The 20,473-nt window shown below is 36.8% G+C and overlaps 2 protein-coding genes across 2 annotated transcripts in view; one reads left to right on the forward strand and one right to left on the reverse strand.

Moving 5' to 3' along the window:
- The first annotated feature begins 288 nt into the window (after positions 1–288).
- Positions 289–9,176, forward strand: LOC113495433 (facilitated trehalose transporter Tret1-2 homolog). The gene is made up of 10 exons (XM_026874151.1): positions 289–392; positions 3,785–3,940; positions 4,394–4,596; positions 4,979–5,165; positions 5,357–5,478; positions 5,810–5,986; positions 6,898–6,990; positions 7,218–7,444; positions 7,898–8,050; positions 8,898–9,176. The coding sequence occupies exons 1-10, from the start codon at positions 347–349 to the stop codon at positions 8,926–8,928; spliced, it is 1,395 nt and encodes a 464-aa protein (XP_026729952.1). The 5' UTR covers positions 289–346; the 3' UTR covers positions 8,929–9,176.
- A 705-nt stretch (positions 9,177–9,881) lies between these two features.
- Positions 9,882–20,473, reverse strand: part of LOC113495432 (facilitated trehalose transporter Tret1-like) — a 35,728-nt gene continuing 25,136 nt past the window's right edge. The window contains exons 3-11 of the mRNA XM_026874150.1: positions 15,249–15,407; positions 14,634–14,836; positions 14,123–14,309; positions 13,621–13,742; positions 13,123–13,299; positions 12,402–12,494; positions 11,932–12,158; positions 11,542–11,694; positions 9,882–10,181 (exon numbers count right to left, since the gene is read on the reverse strand). Of these exons, the coding sequence (XP_026729951.1) occupies positions 10,157–10,181; positions 11,542–11,694; positions 11,932–12,158; positions 12,402–12,494; positions 13,123–13,299; positions 13,621–13,742; positions 14,123–14,309; positions 14,634–14,836; positions 15,249–15,407 (1,346 nt within the window). The 3' untranslated portion in view covers positions 9,882–10,156. The remainder of the gene's footprint in view (positions 10,182–11,541; positions 11,695–11,931; positions 12,159–12,401; positions 12,495–13,122; positions 13,300–13,620; positions 13,743–14,122; positions 14,310–14,633; positions 14,837–15,248; positions 15,408–20,473) is intronic.

Consider the following 20,473-nt stretch of genomic DNA (forward strand, 5'->3'; position numbering starts at 1 on the left):
GCTATTCTTGAATAAAGCTTAGTGACAGTCGGACACATAGACATCGACGCCTTAGCGATACGGTTTCGTTATTAGGAACTTATTTAAATTATTACAAACACAAAATACACCAAGGCTTAAACCAAAAGCTCTCCCAGAAGTATTTGTCCCAAACGGGAATCAAGCCCGCCACACTTACGTTACTTGTACTATCATTGCAATTATCATACCGTAATAACAAATCATTGTCAACTTAAATACAAATAAATCGATATCGGACGTAAAAACCAAAGATAATAATATGTTATGCATTGACAATATTCGGTGAGGCGTTAGTGATGAAGTGGGTAGTGTTGTGCGTCTAATAATGGACTCCGGACAAACATGGCGGCAGTTTGCGATCGCCTCAATCGGTACCTATCATTTTTTTTTGGATGTGCCTGTGAGGTGATGAGAACGTTAGTGAAAATCCCCTTTGAATATAAAAATTACGAAAGTAATTTGTGCTATGATATTATTAAAAAAAAAAGAATACATTTTTGATGGGACCAAATGATTGTCTGTTTCACGTAAAATTATCAACAACATACAGATGGCTTGAAAACCTCCTCCTGTTTGAAGTTGGTTTAAAAGGTTAATAAGTAATATAAGTATCATTTTTTGAATGCCATAAATAGTGTTTTTGCTATAAGTAGAAACGGTGCAAGAATCTTCCCAGCGGAAAATTGGAAATTCTACAATTCAAGCTGTACAGGACACGTATTTTAGGCTTACCCATAAACATGTTTTCTTTGCTTTAGTATGGGCAATGTACGGAACAGTTCGTGTGCGAGTCCGATTTGCACTTGTCCGGGTTTTGTTTCTGTTTACTTTTAAAAAGCAGGTAACTTAACTTTGTTACGGATCATTCTACGGAACTCTACTATGTCGACTACAGGCGACTTGCACTCGGGCTACCGAACCGGATCAATGTTGTCAATTATTTTTGCTTTTAAAGTTGTAAATGCAGATAATTTAAGTGAGGTTTATCTTTAACTAATGGAGCTTTAGTTAGTATACTTCGGGTCCCAAGCAACCATTTTTATAATGAAAACTAAATGTTGTGGTGTGTCCCCAACAAGTCGTATAACAACGAATTTGTTAAGTAGCCATGTTCTTTGATTATATAGCCGAAAATCTCTTATATATTATATATTATAGTATCTTGGATTTAATGACTGAGGAGAATGTGCCTCAAATTAAATCGGAAGTAGTTGCTACCCGCACTATCATTGATGATCAAAATCACGTCCTGATAATGCAGCAATCAACATACGTCTACCAACATCAGCTGTTTGTATTCAAAATGTGATGGGGCGATGGCCCAGGGGGACAAATTCGGGGGGGCGCCAAGGTCTGAAGTCAGAGTCGCTTGCCTCTCCTGGTGCAAACCTTCTGAACTGTGCTCTACGCTCTGTGCATATGCATATTTTTTAATGAGATTTTTGCTTCCCTTAAGTGGGAGCCACAATATTTTCGCCCGGGGTGTCAGCGGCCCTTACGCCGGTACTGCCAACCGGAAAAAACGGTGTACCGGTTTTCTCGCATTGTTGTCGTTGTGTTACTCATAAATTCTATAAAATCTGGAAGAAAAGTCATACCATTTTATTCGCGGTCTTTTACAAACACCACAACAACACGATGTTACAACAGATATGGACTGTTTTTGAGTCTTCGCCTCGGCGAAGATAGCTTCCATTGTTAAGGTCGTTGTGACATGAAACCAGAACGCCACACTATCCCACAATATTGTCAATTTCTATATTTCTACATTTTTCTGCAATTTGTTTACTACAATAACACGGAAAGTAATCAATGATTTGTGTAATCTTTATCATTATTTCCCGTTATAATCTATTGTTATCAATTTTAATTACATATACTTTTCAATGTCAAGTCTAACCCACACATGTTCCCTTTTGCCCTTTGTGTAGTAACTTGGCTGCGGTAGCCCTTTCGGATTATCCCGCTTTCCTGGTATACTACTGAGCTTTTCGACATCTCTTTGAGGCGCGCGGAGATAAGGACTAGGTCCTGATCGGGTGGAGAGCTGCCCATTACTCACCGTCCGTAGCTCCGCGCCTCCGTTGGCTTGGAGACATCACGTGACTCACAATGACCACAGCGCCTCCGTGGCGGCTGGGATGCGCGGCTCTCTGCCTCTCTTGTTCAGCCACCTACTTTTAAAAGTCCTTATAAGCGTTCTCGAAAATAGAGAAATACTTTTTATATTCTTCCCCTAGATATCATTTGTATCGCAAAACAACGTTCGCTGGGACAGCTTGTTATTTAATAAAAATCCCCGACGTCGTTTCGACACTATCTTTCAACGTAATTAGATTCTGATAGATATGTTGTGATTTTAATGACTTAATTTCCTACACGTGATTTTTTTTACTCCTACGCAACTTGTTACTCATACGTACTAGACAATTGTGTTTATTGTGGTTTTTAATCATTTGAACACTAAGTATATTTTTTTATTAGGAAACAAACTATCCATGTGGTCCGAATTTCACTGAACTGTCTTTAAAAACTTTTGAAGCTCCGTAAACTGTCGTTTGTTTATGTTTAACTGCAAAAATTACTTCGGCACTAAGAATATTAATCCTCGTGTCCCGGACTTCACCCGGCTTCACAAACGTTCAAGTAATATCCACAAATGATGTAACGGTTTACTCACGCGGCGGGATCGCGAGTCGCGTCTGCTCATGATTAAGGACTCCGGTTGGGTCCGAAAATAGGCGGGCTACCCCGATAAATACGCGTGAGTAAACCGTTACATCATTTAATAATGAATCAGTCTCACGATAGTTATTATAAAAATATCCACAAAGACACCCAGACTCAGAACTATACATTCGTGGGCGACAAAAACGATTACTGTTCGATCGAACTCACGACACCACGTGTGCAGTTGGTTTGTTGGAATTTCTTTGCTTATCGTGTTCACTCATCTAAGATTTCATCATGTGATTTTTTTTTTAATCTTTATTTATTTTTAAGAGGTTTTTATCCACACGGATACGTCAACCCCATTGTACCTTATACTAAATTTACTTACACGCTACTGAATAGGGAATCACTGATTACATACTCGAGCCAGACCACATATTCGTTTAGTAATAATTTCTGAAACAGGATTTGACAAAAAAATTATGACAAGACCAACATCCAAAATGTTTAATTTGAATTCCTTAATCAGTGATTCCCGTTCCCTTTTATTCTTGACACAATCCATCAGCAAATGCTGCACATCCTCAACTTTATTGCATAATTCACAATTGGGTGATGCTGTCTTGTATACCCAATGTCTTGTTGTACCATATTCCTTTCTCTTTAGATATCTCATCAAAGTGCATTTTCCAATTGTTATAGCATGTAACTTTAAGCATCGAAAAATATTCCCAATAATCAGGGTGGTACATAATTTCGCCACCTGTCGCTATCATCTGATTTGAATATTATAAAACCTCCACAGGAAAAGGATTAAAGAAATCACGGTACACGTTCTTATTCCTCCTTTTTACTATTTCTGTTTAATTTCGTTGTAGTTTTGTTGCTTGGTTCCAAGGCAGTACATATTAACCCAGGGGCATACCGAACTTAAGATTTTCGGTGTTTTCGTTGGTTTCATTGTAGATTCTGGCTTACAAGAGTTGCAACGATGGGCAAGTGTAGGGGGCTAGTCCCATTAAAAAAAAATCATGGTACAGAATTTGCCCTTTATTTGTCTTTAATCAATAATATGCTTTTATTATTCTAGCAAACTTACTCCTCGTAGCCATTGGTTACACGATGGGTTGGACAGCTCCAATCAACGGGAAACTGCAGTCTGATGAGGAGAGCCCCCTGGACAGACCAGTCACTGTGGACGAGGAAGCATGGATCGGATCGCTGCTTACAATTGGAGCAATATTCGGTAAGAATGGAAGAAAAAACAAAATCCATCTACTTATTGTTAGATAACGTAGATTAAGTAGCAGTTTTTGAACGTCAAAGAATCATTGAATATTTTATAAACAGCAGCCCGTGTCGCTTACTACACCACTTCCTAAGTAATTAGTTAATATCCAGCTTTTAAATTAAAGTTATTCAAGTAATCTACCCCCCCCCCACATCACCTTTTTTTCTGTCTGCCCTTCTAAGGGAATTTTGATGCGCCGCGCCTTTTGTCGCAGAAGCATTTAGGAAGGGTGAATCTAAGTGTTGCCTATTGTAATTCGACATTCAAAAATTGCTGCTTAACATTTGCAATTAAATAAAATAACTTAATTTAATTAATTTTGAGATCCAGGACGATCCTGCATGGTTACACCTTTCACTTTCAGCAACGCTACCTATGTTTAATGCACTGTATTCCTTATTCCTACAGGACCATTCATCGTAGGCTACTTGGCATCCAGGATCGGTCGTAAATGGACGATGTTAGCCTCATCGCTCCCTCTCTTCATCGGGTGGGTGCTGCTCGCGGCGGCTAAAGACGTGGCGCTCCTCTACGCGGGCAGGGTGTTCTGCGGGGTCACTATGGGCATGGGGTTCACTATAGTGCCCCTGTACTGCGCTGAAATTGCTTCGGTGAGATTTTTACAACTTCTTCACTCGAAAATGAATCCTTTAAGTTCTTATTTTCTCTTTTATTTATTTTTTTCATTTTCGTAACATCCTCATACTTTATCTTTGCCAAATATCTAGGACAGAAGATTAGCCAGAATCTTACATCGCTTGTTCCCCTATTTTAATTATGTTTTAGACTACTGTCTTTTCCCAATGAAGTATGGTCGACATAATGCACGTTTGGTTTTTATTCATAACAAAACACTCCTTTCTCATATTATCTTTCATACCATCCATCCCTTTTTATCTTCTTCTATATCTCTTCTGGTATCCCTACTTGTCATCTTCAGTTACAACCTAAGAAAATCATTAGCCAACTTATTTTATCTTCTCCTTCTTTTAGGATGAGTACCGCGGCGCTCTCGGTGCTCTCCTCCAGGTGCTTCTGACGATAGGCTATCTGCTGGTGTACGGCATCGGGCCCTTCGTCTCCTACAGCGTGGTGATCTACGTGGGCACAGCCTGCACCGTAGCCTTTGCTATTGTGATATACTTCATGCCGGAGTCACCTTTCTATTATCTAGGGAAAGGTGTGTATTGAGCAATAATGGTAGTCGTCATCATCAAACAGCTTCAGAAAAAAAAAATCCGGTATGTTTGTCTGCCGGAGACCGAGACATGGTATATATTATCATAGCGCTTGTACCCGCACGCCTAATACCATATTCAGCTTATTAACAATAGTGTCTGTCTAATTGATTAAACTTTTTGACTCATTCAGGGGATAAGGATTCAGCAGCCAGCTGCCTCGCGACGATCCGCGGCAAAACGGAAGCAGGAGTCATGACTGAACTTGATGCAATGGCTTCCGATGTCACCGCTTCCATGGAAAAGACTGCCAGGGTAATTCGAATATTTTCCCCAATACATTAGCTGTCGCCAATCTCCACTATGATGTGGAAGATGATTCTCTATATTCAGTGAAAATGCTTATACTTGATGATGATAATTTTAAAATGCCCTGAACTTAGGCTTCGATGTCACATTGGTTACCATGAGCGTCCATTCAAGCCAACATTTTTTACAGCTACTAGCAATTAAGTGTCTGAATCGTCGGTCTCTGATTTTTCGTGCCAGATTGCTAAACTCAGACAGATTCTATTTGTACTTTAATTAAATACCATTGAAGTCAGTCATAGTTTGTAGCTCATTTCAACAAAAAATATCTTTACAGATGACAGATTTGTTTCGTGGAAACAACTTCAAGGCTTTCTACATCTCGATGGCGCTGATCTTCTTCCAGCAGTTGAGTGGCATCAACGCTGTTCTCTTCTACTTGACTGATATCTTCGAGGCAGCTGGGTCAGCTCTCGATGCTTCTATTTCCACTATCATTATTGGAGCCGTTCAGGTAAAATGATTTATTCTACCCGCCTAAGATTAAAATACCGACTAAAACAGACCCTTGTGCCTTTCGTTGCCCTTTGTATACTGGGGCCGCGGTAACCCTTTTGGACAAGCCCGCAGTGATCGAAACATCAGGGTTTTATATAAACTGATATTTACCCCTTAATTACTGGATTCACTCTTGAAGATTTCAGTATAAGTAGACAGAAATGTTGTGAGGTGTTCATTTCCCTGCAAAGTAAATTTTCAGCATTTAACATTGATTTATTTTAAAAGTTACTTAACACTGATCTTGCCATTTTTCCATTGTGATATTATTCGGAAGTAATCACGTTTGGCATGAAGTTTGAACCAAAGTCGACCTCGATTAGTACATTCTGGAATAGGTAATGTTAATGTATTCTTGTTTACTCATACTCTTTCATAAAACGATTATTGATCTCTCTGCATCTATGTATAGCGGACATTTATGCCCACTTGACATTCAGATAAGGATTAAAAATTACTAGTTGTCCCTCGCGACTTTGTCTGCATTTTTAATCGCTTTACTACTAACATGCATTCGTTTTTGGATATCTTGCATGACCATTACTGTAAAACTTAAGAGATACAAAAGCTGTACCTACTTTGGCTGTTATTACTCGTTTTAGTAGTAACCCTTAGTAGTGCTAGGTCGTATTTTTTTAAATCGTACTAGCAACATGTTGCTCGTCACTCTTTGGTAAATTTTAAGCCTTGTCAAAAGATTACTTGTAAAATGGACAGGGATTAAAACCCTTAACGCAAGATTCTTTAAAAATAAGTTTAAGAAAATTGAGAGCGTCACTAAGTTGGTTAGAGTAAAGTGTGCTTGTAAATACTTACAGCTGTCAATTCATTTGTTTTTATGTTGAATCGATTTGCTCTATCTCTCAGTTGGGAGCATCCTGTGTTATTCCGTTAGCCGCCGACCGGTTGGGGCGTAAGATACTCTTGATGATCTCATCAGCGGGAACTGCTGTTGGTCTTGTAAGTGTTTTGTAAATCATTATTACTTATTTTTTTTTGTCTATGCAATGGCTTCAAAAACTTTTAGATTATAGTTACTGTGTACTGACTGATACTGACTGATTTATCTATAATGTAATGTAAACACAATTTTTGCGGTGCTTAGCTACATTTCTGGCTCGCTCGTACGCTCGACATGCATAATAATGTTGTAGAATACTACATAAGGCTAGAATATTTTTTTTCAGTTTCTTCTAGGCGCATACTTCGTATTAGCTGACAATGGGAACCCAGTAGCCGAGCAAATAGGTTGGTTGCCGGTCGTGGCGCTGATGGTGTTCATCATAACCTTCTGCTGGGGCCTGGGGTCACTGCCCTGGGCCGTCATGGCTGAGCTGTTCCCTATAGAGGTCAAGGTCATCGCCATGCCTGTGGTCAACATTTTCTGCTGGATTCTAGCGTTTTTGATTACGAGGTAAGAAGGAGATTTAACTCAGTGTTGTGATGAAAAATTTGATGTCGTACAATGAAAAAAAAATTGTTAAGATAGATAGAACTTCTCTCTTAGATAAAACCTACATTTTATTCATTTCATGATACGTTCACAAAATAATTTCATAGATAAGGTTGCTTTCAATTTTGCCCCACGTTGGGCGCCAATATCATTTCAACGCCTGTAATTAATATTCCTGTGAGCCACGATTGATAAAGAACTTACATTAAGGCATGCGTAATTTGTTTAAATCATTTATAGCTAGCAAAACAAAAATACTTTTTTTTTTAAACCAATTTTCAAGGATCTGAATAAGGCATTCAATTGAATGTAGAGGAAACACCGCGATATCCATACGCTCAAAACATGCTCGTGTGCAGGCGACTTACGGTCAGATTTTGATTCAAACGATCTATGTGATTAATTCCTTTCCAGATATTTCAGCGCTCTCGCCGCGGCCACAGGCATGGGCGTGACATTCTTCATCTTCGGGGCTTGTTGCCTGGCATCCTTCTTCTTCACGCTGTTCCTGATCCCCGAGACAAAGGGCAAGAGCTTCCAAGAAATACAGGATTTGCTGTCCGGCAAGTAAGTGTTTAGTCCAGGTCCTCACAATGGCCGATGAATGAATGACAGTTGGATTAAATTTGAAACTGTTCCTATTCTCTTAAGCATTTTGCCAATACAATAATTGGAAATTCACCGTGAGTATTCCGCGCCGTAATTAATTTCCATTTATTGTGTTAGAAAAATGCTTACCATATTACGAATAGTGCCAATTAAATCCGTATGCCATTCATTCATCGGACATTGTAAATAGCAGAATCAGGGTCCGGATGATGGTTGACACCGATGCTAATAACACAATAGAAGGTTAATAAGGGCCCGTTTAGACGATGAGTGAAATGTTGTGCAATTTGTATTACATTGCTGGCAAGCATATATCACGTTAGGTTCCCTATCTGCGCGTCTACTGTTGTATTGCAACTTGCACTTGTATTTGTAGCATCGTCTAAATGGGCCCTTAGTCTGTCTGTTGATTACATTTTCACTGCTAAATTGCTCATCCAAAAGTTAATTTTGATACAGGAGTAGTTTGATCTTAAGTTATTATTTGTTTATTAATGTTTTATGAGTAAGACTTAAGTTTAATTCATTTTAATTTTGTTTTTTAATTTGTAATGTTTAATTTTTATCTACTGTTAATTTGATACACAATGCTTATGATGATATTAGGAAGAGCGAGGCCTCCTAGCACAGGTAAATACTTACTTAAAAGGAGGTCTCCTTGTAAGATTTTATGATTATGTTAACTTATGTCAAATAAACAATTTTTTTTAAGTAAAGTATATCTTATAGATGAATACGTTTCATAATTTAAGAATTTCAGCTTCATAAAGAGAATTAATAATTTATAATGTTTTTTTGTTTACAGCTCACCAAAAAAGACCCCAACTTGGAAGTAAAAGTAAAAAAGTGTTGAAAGCAGATGAAATACTTGTATACATTAAATTGAAGATGCGTCTGAGTGGATTTCAAATTGGGCGCCATCTTGTGTAAGAATACTTGATGATGAGTTTATTTAAGCATAGATACTATTTATTACGTACTAGTCAGATATAAATTAATTAAAAGTTCTGAATAAGTGTTATTTTATTAAATCATGTATTGTGTAATGATGTAGGTAACAGTTAATAAAGATATGAGAAAGTCATCCATGTGTTTAACACTAATCAAATAGGCCAAATAAATAAAAAAACAAAATTAACACATAGTATAAAACAATTTATTTGTAACAAAGTATGTTCATACATTAAAAATAATTATGTACAATAGAAATAACAACATTATCTATTATCACATATCCTCCCGTCCCAGCCGGACCCTGCCTCCGACTTGTACTTAAGTGTGAATGGCACTTAAAGTACCACTTGGAGCCGGCTGGGGGTCGCGGCCACGTATATCGTAAAAGCGAACCATGATTTCAAAATTCTCATAAAATATTTAAATATGACATTTTCTCATATGGCGTGTCTTTTCCCGCCTAATCTTTCGGTCTCCGCGTTCAAGAGTTCTTAAAATACGTTTAAAAAATATAAATATTATTATAAAACATCACTGGAATCACATAAAGTAGGATTGGCATCCTTAACAAATGGTATTTGGTAGAAATTTTCAGTTTATCAAAATATTAAGGCACTTCCTACAAGTCTAAGTGTTGCCACTTTAAAAATCGTGTTAATGTGGTAACATGGCACATCTTGCAAATAAATAAGTAGGAATTGCTAGAAACGTAATGGCCGTTTTCGTTGTCTTGAAATGTAATAAAAAACTGTGTTTTTGAATCTTATTCATGTAGGTATTGTTTTATTCCCTATCCTATCTGGGTTAAAATACATTAGCCTTTTATTACTCACATATTATTTAAAGTATATTTTTTAAGAAGCTGTTCAAGACAACCCAGAATTGCAAAAAAACAAACACGACCAAAAAGGATTTTCTCTATTCATTAATTTTAAGAAACGACATCTTCTTGTAAGTAGATAAGATATTTAAAGTAGATTCATTTGATAATTGAAAATTTCTACCGCATTTATCCCAAGCTAAGCCCTTGATCAATAATACTAATATTTAATGATTATAGTCATATGACATTGACGGCACATTAAAAATTCCGAATAAGAGTAATTTTATTTAGGCTTTCTCGGGCTTGGAAGACCTGCGAACAAAAAGGAAATAATTAAAATCTGAAAAATACCAAAATTAACACATACTATAAAATATTTTTTACAAAAAATACGCTACTATACTATATGCCATCTCTAAACACAGTACTATGTACAGGCACTAACAGAAATTAGGAAACACCATGACATTGTCAGAAAAATAATAAAATAATTATTATCTGTCGGTCACTGGTAGCCCCATTACTTATTAAGGTAAAAAACAACTTTAAAAAATCATATTTAAGAGTTACGGTTAGGCTATCAGGTAAAAAAATACGTTTGACATCTAGTATACTTAAAACATATTATTTACTAAAGACAAATCCTGCATGTCACTAAAAACAATGACACTTTGTAAATCGGATTGTATTTTATATACTCGTACTTCTATTGCTGGCTATACAGTCTATATGAAGTGGCTAAATATGATCAGATTATTTAACAACCTGCTACCAACAAAAGTTTCAAATACACAATACCAGAATCTTCTCGAATTCCCAACTCCTTATAGTCTGAAAACTTGGCATTAAAATGACGTCAAAAGCAGTATGTACCACCAACTTGCAACTGAACTTATGCCATCAAAATGTATCGTGAAACTTCAATAACAATTGTTAACTAAATGTTTTTAAATAGTGACGTGCGACATTATACTTGATTTGATCTACTTTATAAAAAAAGTTTACATTTCTCCTTCTCTACACAAAATTAAATTAAATTCAATACTGTTCTAACCACCTAAAACTACGTAGTTCTACTATTTAAGCTACGGAATTTTAAGTCTTATGTCTTACGCCTGAATTCCGTATACTCTGTCTTTTCTGCTTCGCTATTCTCAATTTCCTTAGTATCCAAAAGACGCTACATTTAAATCCTCGTCTAAAAATGAAATATTTAAGGGATTATTCAAAATATTTAAATCTGCTGTGTTTACTGAAGCGGGAGGAAGAATTTTGTCCAGAATTAGCTGTTCTGAAGCGCTTCTTAAAGTTATATTTCTACAGTTATAGAACAAAGTCGAAGCTCTACGCTGTATAGATGGCTGCCTTGCTTACAAGTCTGCTATAATATTTAATTAAAACACGGTAACTCATGAGAAAGGCAGCTTATTTTTACAGCCTGCCCGCGATTCGCAAATCTCTCTCCCCCCACACACACACACATACATACGTATAGCATTGGCATTGTTTAACTATCGTGTTCATTGCCGGGGCAGAGAAGTTATTAACAACATCAGTCCCAACCTGAATTTCCACTGCTAAGTCCAATCACCTAAATAGTATCATTCACCACGCTTGGTGACTTGCGAGAAATAAAATCCACGGTTTTCCGAACAATGACTTCGATACTCACTTGCCAGCCAGCATGTCTTGGATCTCCTGGAAGCTCTTGCCCTTGGTCTCGGGGACCAGGAACAGCGTGAAGAAGAAGGCGACCACACAACATCCACCGAAGATGAAGAAAGTCGGTCCCATGCCCAGTGCCTCCGCGATGGTACTGAAGTACCTGAGAAAAAAAAATGGGCATTGCAAAAAGGGCTAGTCAGAATTTGGCCTGGAATAAAAAGACGGTTGAATTAATAACAGTAAAGTTAGAAGGTCAAAGAGCAATGAAGAAATAGTAAAATACTATCATTTTGTGGTCTTACGGAGTTGCAAGCAAAATTATACTTTAACCTTATAGAATAGAGTTGCTAACACTATCAATTAAGGACACTGACGAAAATAGTTGTTCTTATCTTACCTGGTGATCAAGAAAGACAGGACCCAACAGAAGGCGGTCGCAATAGGCGAGGCGATGGCCTTGACCTCAATGGGCAGCAGCTCGGACATGACGGCCCAGGGCAGAGGACCCAGACCCCAGCAGTAGGTCACGATGAACAGGATCAGGGACAGGACGGGCAGGAAGCTGATCTTCTCCACCACGGGGCTGTGCTGGCTGGCCAGGATGAAGTACATGCCCAACAGGCCCTGGAATGCAAAGCAAGTATTTTTATTTTCTCATTTTAAGTTTAGCCTCCACTCTTTTAATCCTAATTTATATGGAGATTGCACTTGAAAAATGAGATTATAAAAAAAGAGGTTGATTTACCAAGTTTTATCTCCCAATCAACTTAAGACGATGAGTTAAAAAGATTTGTTAGGATATTAAAATAAAGTTCAATATCCAAAATTGAGTAAACAAGTAATCAAAGAAGTAGGTGAGGTACTTACAAGACCAACGGCAGTACCGAACGCTGAGATAAGCAGGAGCAGCCTGCGTCCCAGCCTGTCAACGACGAATGGAGTGATGCAGGAAGCGACCACCTAGAAACAAGCAAATATGGCATAAAAATATATTCAGGTTTGTGGCTTCAAAATACATAATGTATATTATTTTTATTACGATGATCTTAAAAATGAACCATTAATAAAATACTAAAAAGGTAATAAGTAAAAATATTAATTATAACTGCCAAATTATAATTCGACGACCTCCGTGGTCGAGTGGCGTACGGACCGGTTTCAAGGGGTCGCTAGCTCTGAGGTCCCGGGTTCGATCCCCGGTCGGGTCAATGTAAAAATTCTTATTTCTACATTGTCTCGGGTCTGGGTGTTTGTGGTACCTTCGTTGTATCTGAATTCCATAACACAAGTGCTTTAGCAACTTACTTTGGGTTCAGAACAATGTATGTGATGTTGTCCGCATTTATTATTATTATTAAATGCGTCGTCACATGATAAATATTACTTTTGTGCAGGTGCACAACTTTGCTTTTAGATGCCACAATAGATTCCTTAAAAAGGTTTTCCAAAAAAATTAATATCGATGAATTGTTGTTTGGAAGAGACTATTAATTTCTCAAAGAAACTTGCCGGTTTTAGGGAAATGATCACACATTTTCGAAAAACGATGACTTGAAACGGTACTTAGGTAAATGGAAAACTCTCGTACCTGGACAACACCAATGATGATGGTGGCAATGGCAGAGTCGAGGGCTGAGCCAGCTGCCTCGAAGATGTTGGTCATGTAGAAGAGCACAGCGTTGATGCCACTGAACTGTTGGAAGAAGACCAGCGCGCACGAGATGTAGAACGCCTTGAAGTTGCTGCCGCGGAACACATCGGCAATCTGTGGATCATGATATATGTTGATATAGAACATTCATAATATGCATAGTCAATAATCGTTTGCGCAGAAAAGGAAATCAAACACAGACTAAAGACGTATTTCAATGAAGGGCTACTTTTAAATCTTAGGTAAAATCATTTCAAAATTATACTAATTAAATTTGCTGTTTATGAAATTGAACAGCATGTATTTCGGAAGAATTTATGTAGACATCCATTAAAGTAAAATCAAGGTCTAAACAATAAATACTTTTTTGTTACTACTCAAACTATTACAGCGAGTATCTCCTCCATATTATTTAAAAGCAAGGGTATGCATTACCGTAGCAGTTTTCTCCATGGAAGCTGCGACATCGGCTGCCATCTGGTCGATCTCAGCCATGACACCTGCGCGGGAGCGACCGCGGATGGTCGCCAGGCAAGCTGCTGCAGACTCCTTGTCATCTGTAATGTTAGATACAGGTCTTATAGTATAAACAGAGGAGGAATTGATAATTTCAAGTACATTTTCTTTTGAATTTCCAGTAAAACTTCAAATAGACAATCACAGGTGGATCGAAAGTACATATTTTGATTGCTTAAATAGCTAAAGATTCGCAAGTACTTGACTTGACCCGTTGAAGAAATCAAAAAGTAGCAAGTTAAGTCAATATTCATAATCACCAGCCTATACTAGATCTCCTTACTTTATGTCATTATTCTCCACCTCTTTCCCGTCGCATCCATCTTATTCCTGCTATCTTATTAATATCGCCTACCCCACCTACATGGACTTTATCAGTTAGGCATACTTCATACAAAATTTAACGAAATGAGATACACACCTCTGCCCAAATAATAGAAAGGCGATTCGGGCATGAAGAAGAATGTGACACAGAAGACTGCGGTGAAGGCGATACCGACGTAGGCGATGACACCGTAGGACACGAAGGGCCCGATGCCGTACACCAGCAGGTAACCGAGAGTGATGAACAGCTGCAGGAAGGAACCCAGGGCTCCTCGGGCTTCGTTCTGGAAAGATTAAATAAATGATATTGGAACTGTCTCATCTATGGGATGTTTGTTGAACGTAAAGAGAAAGTCAAAGATCTCGATCAAAGAATCAAAGAAAGCACCGATTTTTTTATTTCTTTAAGTGTTTTCAATCCTTCTGAACAGATGAAATCAGTTGTGGTTGTTGTCATGAATAAAAGAAAGATATCAGAAGTAACCAATGTTGGTGTCATATTTAAATTGTTTCTATCAACACATTTGAAGCTAAATTCATAATAAAGTTTCAAGGAAGTGGCCTTTTGTCAGGAGTATCACAATAAAAGTGAGGTAAAATAAACTTACCGTAGAAATTTCAGCGCAGTACATTGGGGAGATTGTGAACAACATGCCGACAGCCAAACCCCAGAAGATACGACCTCCATAGATCATGCCGACGCTCGAAGCAGCCGCCATCATGATCCAACCGATGAACAGAGGGATGGCTGTGCTCAGGAGACCCCATTTGCGACCGATCTTGGATGCCGCGAAACCGCCCAAGAAGGGACCTGTTATAATAGTAAACATTTGAGTCTGAAGGTCTATTCCTATAGTTCAGTTGTACACACTAGTCTTGGTAAGAATTAGTGTTGTTCCTACAAAAGGCATGTTTACAAGCACCCTTATAACAATAGCCATGTAAGTTGACAATTTTGCTCTCCAATGTGTGTGATAAGATAATATCTGGCAGTCGTCTGGTGAATCAGCATATTGAAGTTAAAAGAAATGACTCCCACCGACAAACATTTGTTGGTCTCTTCAAAATACTTGTGCAACATAGGGTTCAAACCCGCAACACGTCGCCTTCAGTGGCTATAGCGTGGTGGTCTACAACTCAGCAACAAGGTCAGCCAAAAAGTCTTAAAACATTCTGGATGATGGACCTGTGCCTCCAAGCCTCCACGAAAAGGGATTATTTACCGAAGATCGCTCCGACTGTGAGCAGTGATCCGATCCATGCCTCCTGATCCTGGGTGATGGGCTCTCCCAGGGGGTTCTCCGTCGTGTTCTGGTGCAGCTTCAGGTTCACCGGGGACGTCCATCCCATGCAATAGCCTGTAGAGGCTATCGCGATGTTGCCTGAAAACAATCAATTAAAATATGAAGAAATGTGTTTTATAGAACAAATAAATATATGAAAGCCGAAAATCGATCTCAGTGGCGTGCTCTTGGAGAGGCCTATGTCCAGCAGTGGACTGCGATAGGCTGATGATGATGATGATGATGATGATGAAAGGTACACCTAACAGACACACACACCTTTTATTTATTATTTCATTAGGCGCATCTATAAATCCACAACACCAAATAAATCGTATCACTATCAAGATTCATCATCGGCCTAGCCTTTTTTCCAACTATATTGGGGTCAGCCTCCAGTCTAACCGGATTCAGCTAAGTACCAGTGTTTTACAAGGAGCGTCTGCCTATCTGACCTCCTCAACCCAGTTACCTGGGCAACACGATACCCCTTGGTTAGACTGGATGTCAGACTTTCAAGCTTCTGACTACCTGTAACGACTATCAAAGAAGTAGGAATAACAGCCGGGACCCTCAATTTAACGTGCCTTCCGAAACACGGAGGAACTTGTTATGACAAGAATGGTCACCCATCTAGGGACCAACCGCGTCAAGCGTAGCTTAACCTGTGATCTATTCACTTATGCGGTTATAGCGTAGCCACGAGCTCAAGAGTAACATAAACTTATTTATTAAAAACTTATCTATCTATCTATCACTCTAATCCACTGGTAACAAGTGAATACTAATTAAACTAAAATGTTTGATTAGTAGCTATTAATTTATCGTAAAAATACTAATTAAATTTGCACAAGTACCAAAATTTCATCAGAAAATCATACACTTGCACATTCTTTAATTAATTAACTATTATAAGTTTAGATAAGTCTTTCTTAGCATCCGGATTTCCGCAATCAATCCAATTTTAATCCCCAATTCTTTAATTATAAGTACCTATCAATCAAAATGATCGCATCTTTTACTGATAAAGAAGGCTTTTCGTATTAATTAAGCTACTTAAAATGACCCTGCCTGCTATACCAGAGATCGTGGGTTCGATTCCCGCCCAGGACAAATGTTTCTGTGATAAGCGCGATTTTTTTCCCTGTGTCTGAGTGTAATTTATCTTTATTGCGTAGTATTTAGAAATAATATATGTTTATCAGTTGTCTGTTGTACCCATGATACAAGCCTTGCTTAGTTTGAGCCTAGATGGCGTTGTGCGAAAGTTTTGGAATGTCATATTAATTCCTGAGGACCTCAAGAATCACTTTTTACAATCCCCAACAATATTACCAAGACGATCGTAACTTGAAACAGTACATTAAGTTCGTATTAAGATAACTTTTAAAATTAATTTAATTATGTAAACAAGAATCTTTATTTGCCAGATATAAATAAAAGTACCTATGGCTTGTGATAAATAGTGAACATAAAAATAATATTTGTTAACTAAAGTAGATAAAAACCATGTGAATTGGCTTAATTAGGTTCGTAACTTATCTTGGCTTTGAGGAAAATTGTGGAACGTCTAAGGTACCACGTCAGCATTTGTTTAAATATCAATGTGCCACTATTTTTATATTTATATAACGTATATTATAATATTAGACTTAATAAAAAGTAGCTAATTATGTTTTCCTTAATTTTTTATATAAAATATATCTCTAATTTTGTTAGCGGAAGAATGTATGTTGTAAATTCTGTAGCAATGTTTATTAACGTAAATTAATTAATCTGTAAAATTATCTAAATTACTTTACTTATTATTTGTCTTAAAAAATCGGTCAAGGTTTGAGAATAAAAATGAATATCTTCTAATATATAAAATTCCCGTGTCACGATGTTAGTTACCGTACTCCTCAGAAACGGCATAACCGATTTTTACCAAATTTTATATTCGTATTCAGTAGGTCTGAGAATCGACTAACATCTATTTTTCATACCCCTAAGTGTTACTCACTACACTACCCTAAGGGTTGCTCACACTAAAAAATATATTTTTTTTAGGATGAAATTTTTTGTTTTCATTTTTTTATAATGTGGAATTAAAAAATACATAAAACTAGAAATAGTTTATCAGGCAAAACAACGTTTGCTGGGTCAGCTAGTAATTAATAAAATTACGCGTTTTCCATTTCCTTATAAGGGTTTCCCCCTATAAGGAAAACGCGAAATTGTATACTAAAAAATAATTTCAAGTTAAACTCTTAAGTGAGCTTAAATAAAATAAATACAGACAAAGACCAACACCCCGTATCTAATAAAAACTTCCACATTTGAAGTTCCACGTCGATATTTGCTTGATACGTGTAATTAAGATAAAATGTATTATTTTTAGTTGACAACGCTCATTAAATAAAACAATTAAAATCCTTAATTATATAGATAGTGTACTAAGCTAAATTACTATAAACATTTCGTATTTACTTGTTGATACCAGTAGTCTAGGTAATAAAACAATTGTCTACAGCTGATGTAATTTTGTATAAGGATAAACTTTTATTAACAAATTATATATTTAATCTTTAAAATGTAAATTATCCAAGTCTCGTCGTGGCAAATTCTACGTGTCTCCACTTGTTATTGACACTTAACATTGGTAAGATACATGGTGTTATCTTTATACAATTTTAAATTTTGTAGTTCGAGGGTTTCGCTGAATTCGATTTTTAAACAGAAATGAAAAATTAAACTAACATACTGGGGCAGATTTTCCAACGACATTTTTGTTTTCGTTATTGTTGGAAGGATGTGGGGATTGGGGATTTGCCCAGCATTGGGATACGAGACTAGATAAACATCTTTTTATATAATTACACAGCATTTTTTTTAAAGAATATGTGGCACTTTTATGTATACACATGGCTAAGAGCTCTTCTTTTCTCGAGCTTACTTTCCATACGTATCGAATGATCATTATAAAAAGGGGTTAAACTCAAACAAACATTCGATTGCAGTCAATTGTTATTTGACGGTATGGACACAAGAATGAAATGCGTGGAATAAAACTGAATGGGTTTACAGAGGCGAACCCAGTATTTGTGAAGGGCGTAAGTCTATTTACAGCATTGTCTGGAAGTGTTATTACTGTATGAACGAACAATATTGTCTATATTTGTAAGGTATAGAAGATTTTAATTATAACTTAGCAAACTAACATGTGTTGAGTGGGAATCGAAGCCACGATCTTCGGAAGGAGCAGTCGGGAACAATAACTACTAGACCAATAGAATAGTTGAAATTGATGCTCAAGATAAAGTTTTTCAATTGACTTTTCGCGGATTTCATAAAATTTGTCATAAACTAGTTTAGGAACTTGGATATTTACATTTCTTCTGCCTCCTCTAGATTTAAAATTGGGTTCAAAAGTAGTCGGAAACTTCAGCATTTTTTATTTAATTCAATAATTATTTACTTTCTGTCAAATTTTCGGTCGGACCGAGCTTGTTTCGTTCGATAATTTCTACTTCATCAAGTCTTCAGTACATATGCTTACAAATCTAAACTAACCAAGGTCGATATATATTCTAAAGCCCTTGCGATTTTAATTACGCCACATTTTATCTTTTGCGGTCAAATTGATAATAGACAATACTATCAGATACAACGTTCTTGTTATAAATACTTGTTAAAATGACCTTATTGTTTCATTTGCACTTCTTATAATAGAAATGTTTGACAAGATAACGTATTCTACGTACATAAGGTCACATTACTATTTCAAGATCGGTCAATTCGAGGAGAAATTACGAAAATAAATTTGACTTTTGAAAGAGTTCATTAGCTTTGAGTTCTTTACGCAAATATACTTTATTAAAACTATGAGTAACGTTTGTTGACATAAAGGCTTGTCTCAATCTGAAGTCAAACCTAGAGGACGTCACTGACGGCAGTATTTGACCTGGTGAGACCCGGTTAAATATGTCAAGTCAAATATATAAATGAAATTTGAGAAAGTGATATTTTTGACAGCTTTTCCGTTTTCATCCTACCGCCAAAGTGAATAAGCTTTTTCAATTAAAAGAACTGTAATATTAATGAACAAACTAGATTAATTAACTCTCGTTTGTGAAAAAAAAATGCGTGCGTACAAAGTACACATGTAAGAAGTGAAACTTCTTTGGCGAACTAATTTATAAATCTTGTTTATATTTATACAAATCTAAAACTTTAGATTTCCGAGACTAAGAGGAAGGGAAAAAGGAAGATAAGTTAGGAATTTAACTGTCATTAAAATGCAAATTTAAGAAAACTCGTTCGTAGCGACACCGTGGGCACGTCAGCACGTCAGCATGATATACATAGATGAGAATGATACAAGACAAGACACAATTCTCCGAGGGCTAACTGCAATCCAATCCCTGAAATGTATGTAACCAAGTCAAATCAAAGTCATGCCGAAATTAAGAAATGTAATATAATTTCCATACACTTGAAGTTTTCCATTCGTGACGATACGATGGAACATACCCGGACCGTCGGATGGTCATTCAAAAATATTGACAACATCCCTATTTCGATACTAATTGTCTAATAGTTCGTTGGCATGGGCACATTGTTATGAAATGACTGATATAAATGATTGAGGGATTACGTCAAAGGTATGCAGCGTCTTCCTGTCTACAACGAGATGAACTACGATTGTCTGCCAAGTGTACGAGTAGACAGTATTGAAATATCAAGTCTAATATGGATGTTTTGTCACACGTGCTTATTCTCGGCACACTGATTTTGAAACATCATTATTAAATTGAGAATGTAGAGTTTTAATACGGGTTCAAGAAAGCTGAAATTTTGTAATATATATGCATATAAAAAAGGTAATAAAATAAAAATTAAGATGGGAAAACTTATTTATTTTATCGTTTCATCCGAGCTAGGTTACAATTCGACACTCGTTAAATGATGGACAACGCACTTATCTATGAAAATGACCGGCGTAGTACTCAATAAGTGACGTAGCTATACGAAACGTCATTCTCATACAATTGATCGAGTTCTACCAAGCGATTATGATTAAAACTTCAAAATTTGTAAAGTGCTAAGAAACACAAATTATATTTCACAAAAATAATTAAGAAAAAACAATTACTTGAGATAATCTACAGGAAAATAGACCAATG

The sequence above is a fragment of the Trichoplusia ni genome, chromosome 6, assembly GCF_003590095.1.
Source record: "Trichoplusia ni isolate ovarian cell line Hi5 chromosome 6, tn1, whole genome shotgun sequence".
In the NCBI taxonomy this organism is placed as follows: domain Eukaryota; kingdom Metazoa; phylum Arthropoda; class Insecta; order Lepidoptera; family Noctuidae; genus Trichoplusia; species Trichoplusia ni.

Bases quoted from the DNA above. Each gene is read 5' to 3' on its own strand.
- LOC113495433 (XM_026874151.1), top strand. From the start codon at position 347: ATGGACTCCGGACAAACATGGCGGCAGTTTGCGATCGCCTCAATCG. The intron at 3,941-4,393 runs GTAAGAATGGAA...TTATTCCTACAG, and splicing joins TACAATTGGAGCAATATTCG to GACCATTCATCGTAGGCTAC. The intron at 5,987-6,897 runs GTAAAATGATTT...TCTATCTCTCAG, and splicing joins TCATTATTGGAGCCGTTCAG to TTGGGAGCATCCTGTGTTAT.